The 5468-nt window shown below is 53.8% G+C and overlaps 1 protein-coding gene across 1 annotated transcript; it reads right to left on the bottom strand.

Annotated features, from left to right (window-relative positions):
- Nucleotides 1-1046: 1046 nt before the first annotated feature.
- On the bottom strand, nt 1047-4632 carry LOC126646586 (olfactory receptor 14J1-like). The gene is given in 2 exon segments (XM_050328026.1): nt 1047-1301; nt 3697-4632. Coding segments are annotated over 2 exon segments (1170 nt in total). The 5' UTR covers nt 4612-4632.
- Between the last annotated feature and the right edge of the window lie 836 nt (nt 4633-5468).

The raw sequence follows: 5468 nt of genomic DNA, 5'->3' as shown, positions 1-5468 counted from the left end.
ACCCACGCTGGATCGATGCCTTAAGGACGGATCCTGTGGAAGGACTCGAGCAGGAGAAGTTCATGGAGAGCTGTCTCCCATGAGAGGAACTGTCACAGTTCGGGAAAGAGACACGAGACCCGCAAGGTTCTTGAACAGGACTGCAGATCTTCTCTAGGCAGTGGCCGAGGCTGATTTGGTTTATTAACAAAATGGAGGAACTTATAAAGGGCAGGCTGGGGAGGATTCTAGAAACTGAGAGGGCTACGCAAAACTTGGACATTTGATAGGGTGAGGGAAAATGCATAGGCATGAAAGGGTAGTAACAACGAAGTAACTGGGGAGAAGGGTGAGACAGATACAGCAATATAAACTGTGCAGTAAGAACACACCTGCTAGCTCCAGGGAGCAAAGTCCATAGAAACCAATGTAACAATTTAAAATGGGGTCTTCTACCTAAAAACAGGTTCTGAGCCCAAAAATCACTTTATAAAAGTCCATTAAACAAATGTAGTTGCTGTGTCTTTTCCGTTGATGAATTCCTCTTTCCACTGTTCATATGACTTCTCTTCGCTGAAGTCATCTCCTACAAGGAACCCCACACTGGAGCAGGGAAAGAACTCTTCGTTCTGAACAGATGTCTGATGAAGTGACCATGAAACCCATTCCCCTTTCCCATTTAGCCCTGGTTTATTTATTATTTCTTTATTGTGCATTTTGAACCCCATGTACAACCGGCCAGTGCAATAATAAAAACTGGTCTTTTCTCCCAAATAGACTAAAAACCTAGGGATAAAACACGGAAGCTTTTGGTCTGTTTGGGATAGAAGACTAATCCCTGTGTGTTGGGTCTCACACGTGGCACAGCTGGAACCAGGTGGCAGCGTCTCCACAGGTGCTTTTGGCGCTGGTGCAGCCGCGTGGTGACTTTGACACAGCCGCCCCCCGCGCTCGGGGCTGGTTTGCGAAGGGGTTGGGAAGTCCCTTTGTGTCGCTGAGCAGCAGTTGTGGCCCCTTTCTCTGTGTGTGCCGGGACCGCAGCGGGGCTGGCGGGAGCCGCTGTCCCCTCAGGCCCTGAGGGCGCAGCAATGGAAGCGCCGCTCCCTCAGCACCGCCCAGGGGCGGAGCGGGCGGCCTTTGGAGCCGAGACGGGCCCGCGGCTGCTGCGGGGTCCGCTCGGCCACGGCCGAGCCCGGGGAACGTCCCTGTGTGTCCCCTCCTGCCAGCAATGAGCCCATGGAGTCGGGGCACACACGTGCTGCCTGTATTCCAATGTCCTGTGCGTGCAGGGTCACAGCCAGGGCACTGTCATCTCCATCCCCCTGGGAAATAAGGCGGCAGAGGAGCAGGGAGCAGCCCCGAGTGGGTGCAGAGAGCACAGGCTCTCACGGAGCCCCTGGCAAACACCAGAGCTCCACAGTACACTTTGGACAATGTTCCAAGGCTCCCCCGAGTGCTGTGCATGCCCCGTGCCCGGCCCAGCCAGGGCCCCTTGGCGGGTGCCCCGCAGGGATGGGGTGCTGGGCTGGCAGCACCGGCTGCGGGCAGTGCCTTTCCTGCCACTTGTTCAGCGACCACTTTATTTGCTTGGAACACTCTAGAGAGAGAAGCAGTGCCGGGATGGAGAGACTGATTTGCCCTGTGCTCTCTGCCGGCACTTTACGCTGGAAGGACATTCCCCAGCGGAGCAGCCCCTGCCCGGGCTCCGGGCACAGCAGGAGCTACAAGGTCACAAGTGCCGGGGCTGCCCCGGGCCGGGTCCGGGCGGTCTCGCTGTCCATGGGGGGCTGGGGGTGGCCCTTTGTGACATGGGCGCCTTCCAGGGCCCTTTGTGACGCGGCCATGGGGGTGCCCGGAGACCCTTGTGACATCCCAGCCCCTGCCCTGCCCGCAGGTGTTGGAGGGACAACAGAGCCCTGGGGTGCCCACAACCAGGAGAGCCCCTCTGCAAGGAGGCAGCAGCTGCCTGGAACCCTCTGCAGCAGAGGAGAACGGAGATGGATGAGGACAAAAGGAACCCCAACTCCCAGCCCCCAGCCCCTTGCCCAGCTGGCTGGAAGACGAGTCACTCGGTGAGCAGTGGCTGGGGGCAGTGGGCGAGTCAGGCCTCCCACTGTCAGAGATGGAGGAGGGGTCCTTTGGCCACGGCGATGCCGACTGGAATTACGACACCGATTGAGACCTTTCCCAATGCGGAGATGTTGGGGCCTTAGCAATTCTGCATGATTATTCTGAGTTCTGAAAAGGTCAAGAGGTAACAGTAAGATAAACAAGAAACGGCCTGCTGCTACAAGAATGCAGGAGTCAGCAGAAGCAGGATGGAAAAAACAGTGATAACAGAAACGGTATGCAAATGTGGGCTTCAAAACCACAAATCGGTGGGTTACCTGGGGCGCGTGGACAGCGCGTGCTGACCAATCGTGATGGCGTGCTGTGCTCGTGTTCGCGTGGACAGAACTCAGAATAATATAAATTGTACAGCCTAACAATAATAAAACTGGATTCGAACTTGCATCTTGTGGATGTGTGTGTGGTTCTTTCCCGCTCGCTTGTATGCCTGCAGCACCCCAAAACCCTGAAATGCAGCCCTATCCATGTGTCTTGGGCCATTTTGTGATGTCCCAGTATCCGTCCTCTCCATTCAGGAATGGCCCCTGGCAATGAAAGAACCAATGTCCCAACTTTCTGAGTGGAGCCCCACTCATGTGCCGTGGGCCCCTTTGTGATGTCACGGCCTGTCCTCTCCATTCCAGATATGCCCTGGCAACCAAAGAACCAACACCCCACAAGGTCAGAATGCAGCCCCACCCATGTGTCATGGGCCCCTTTGTGATGTCCTGGCCCGTCCTCTCTATTCTGGAATAGCCCCTGGAAAGCTAAGCAATGCCCCACACCCCCACAGTGCAGCCCCCCCATCTGCCATGGGACTCTTTGTGATGTCACGGCCTTTCCCCCAGGAAAGAAACAATAACCTTCGGGTGTTAGGTGCAGTTGGTGGGACACCCTGGGTACTCCATGGACACCAAAAGCTTTCTATCCTGCCACCTTTTGTCTGGCAGGAATCTTTGTCCACATTCAAATTTGGCAGTCGGACTGACAATTCCAGCATGGGGCTCCTGCAAGTGAACGACAGCCCTGCCCTCCAGGAAAGAAACCCCTTACCCTCGGTCTCTTTTCTTGTTCCTTAAAATACAACCTGCAGGGCAGCTTTCTGCCATCTCTTCTCTTGGGAATTGTGAAGATAGACCCGCTCCCATGTTTAACACCTCAGGCAAAACCACCCTGTTAACACCTTTCCCAACCTTCCCCATCCTTTCCCAAAGCCGAGATGTGGAAAGAACAAGTGCCATTGTCCCTGGCTGTGCTGATGTGCTGGGAGTCTTTTCCCACCAGCTCTGCACACAGGCACTGCCCCTGCAGCTCCAGAGAAGGGCTGAAGAAGCATCTTCAACACAGAAATCAGGGAATGGAACTTTATTTCATTCAAATGTACAGAGAACAACCTTTTTCAAAGACCTTGAGTTAAATAAAAATGGTAGATACTGATGTAGAAATGCTTTGAGTAATGCCATTGATTCGTGGAAAACATTAAAAAAGTAAAAATAAAATGAAAAGAAGGAAAAAGAAAAATAAAGAGAAAAAAGGCTTAGATTATAATGATTTACATTCTGAGTGTTTCCCAAAGAAAAGATGCATTTTATTATTGGCTCTAAATGCAGTCATCATTTTCCTGAGGGTATCCTTGAGCTCCTGGTTCCTCAGGCTGTAGATGAGGGGGTTCAGGGCTGGAGGCACCACCGAGTACAGAACTGACAGGGCCAGGTCCATGGATGGGGAAGAGATGGAGGGGGTTTTCAGGTTGGAAAATGTTGCAGTGCTGAGAAACAGCGAAACAACAGCCAGGTGAGGGAGGCACGTGGAAAAGGCTTTGTGCCGTCCCTGCTCAGAGGGAATCCTCAGCACAGCCCTGAAGATCTGCACATAGGAGAAAACTATGAAAACAAAACAAGTGAACATGAAACAGATAGTAACCACAATGAGCCCAATTTCCCTGAGTTAGCCTGAGTGTGAGCAGGAGAGCTTGAGGATGTGTGGGATTTCACAGAAGAACTGGCCCAGGGCATTGCCCTGGCACAGGGGCAGGGAAAATGTATTGGCTGTGTGCAGCAGAGCAGTGAGAAACCCAGAGGCCCAGGCAGCTGCTGCCATGTGGGCACAAGCTCTGCTGCCCAGGAGGGTCCCGTAGTGCAGGGGTTTGCAGATGGCAACGTAGCGGTCGTAGCACATGGTGGTGAGGTGATAAAACTCAGTTGAAATGAAAAAGGTAAAGGAAAAGAGCTGTGCAGCACATCCTGTGTAGGAGATGGTTGTGGTGCCCCAGAGGGAGTTGTGCATGGCTTTGGGCACAGTGGTGCAGATGCAGCCCAGGTCTGTGAGGGAGAGGTGCAGCAGGAAGAAGTCCCTGGGGGTGTGCAGGTGCTGGTCACAGGCTACGGCGCTGAGGATGAGGCCGTTGCCCAGGAGGGCAGCCAGGGAGATGCCCAGGAAGAGCCAGAAGTGCAGCAGCTGCAGCTCCCGCCTGTCTGAGAATGCCAGCAGCAGGAACTGGGCCATGGAGCTGCTGTTGGGCATTTGCTGCTTCCTCAGAGTGTTTGGATCTGTTGAGGAGGAGAAGTCAATGCTGAGTTAGACCAGGTTGCTACAGCCAAACAGGACACATCTCACAGCCACCCCACTCTCAGGCTCTCTCTCCTCACTCAGACCTCCCTGCAGCTGCATTCTTTGAGCTCTGGCTGTTGCTGCCTGAGGGCACCACTGGAAGCAGGAACTCTGGGATGGGCTCCCAGGACTCCTTCTTGCTCTGCTGGCAGAGGGAACTTGGAATGCAGGGTGATCTCCAATTAAATGTGCTTGTGATACAACAAAGAGCCTCTCAGCTTTGCTGTTTGCAATTTGCCCAAAGGAAGGACTGAGCTGAGAGAATACTTTGTGTTTGTTCCCCCACTTGCACCTGCCACAGTTAGGAGTGGTTGTGGATGTTGGAAATCCCTGACATTTCTATGGCACTGCAGGTCAAGTCTTGTGAGTTCTGAGGGCACAGGGACGGTCCCTCAGTGCAGACAGAAGAGCTGCTCTGCCCATCAGTCTGTGCTCAGCTGCCCTGTGCTGGCAGCTTGGAGCTGCAGGAGCATCACACTCAACTGTTCCCCTACAGAGAAACTGCACAGATAGCCAGGAATCCGTGTCCAAAGAACAGACTGACACACTCCTCACCTTTTATCTCTCCCCTCCCATAGTGAGACACCAAATGCTCATTGCAGCTGCCCAGAGCATTTCCATGTATTTAGCACTGAGGAGTTTTCTCCACGGGGATCCTGTGCAGCACAGAGATACTATGGCAGAGCTGTGCCCTTCTGGAGGGCACCTGCAGCCCTGCAGGACACCCAGGGAAACAGCTGAAGAGACTGAAATTGCCTGGAGGGCATCTG

Source organism: Myiozetetes cayanensis, unplaced genomic scaffold (genome assembly GCF_022539395.1).
Source record: "Myiozetetes cayanensis isolate MyiCay16 unplaced genomic scaffold, myiCay2020 scf350, whole genome shotgun sequence".
In the NCBI taxonomy this organism is placed as follows: domain Eukaryota; kingdom Metazoa; phylum Chordata; class Aves; order Passeriformes; family Tyrannidae; genus Myiozetetes; species Myiozetetes cayanensis.
This window is presented reverse-complemented; position numbering and strand designations above follow the sequence as displayed.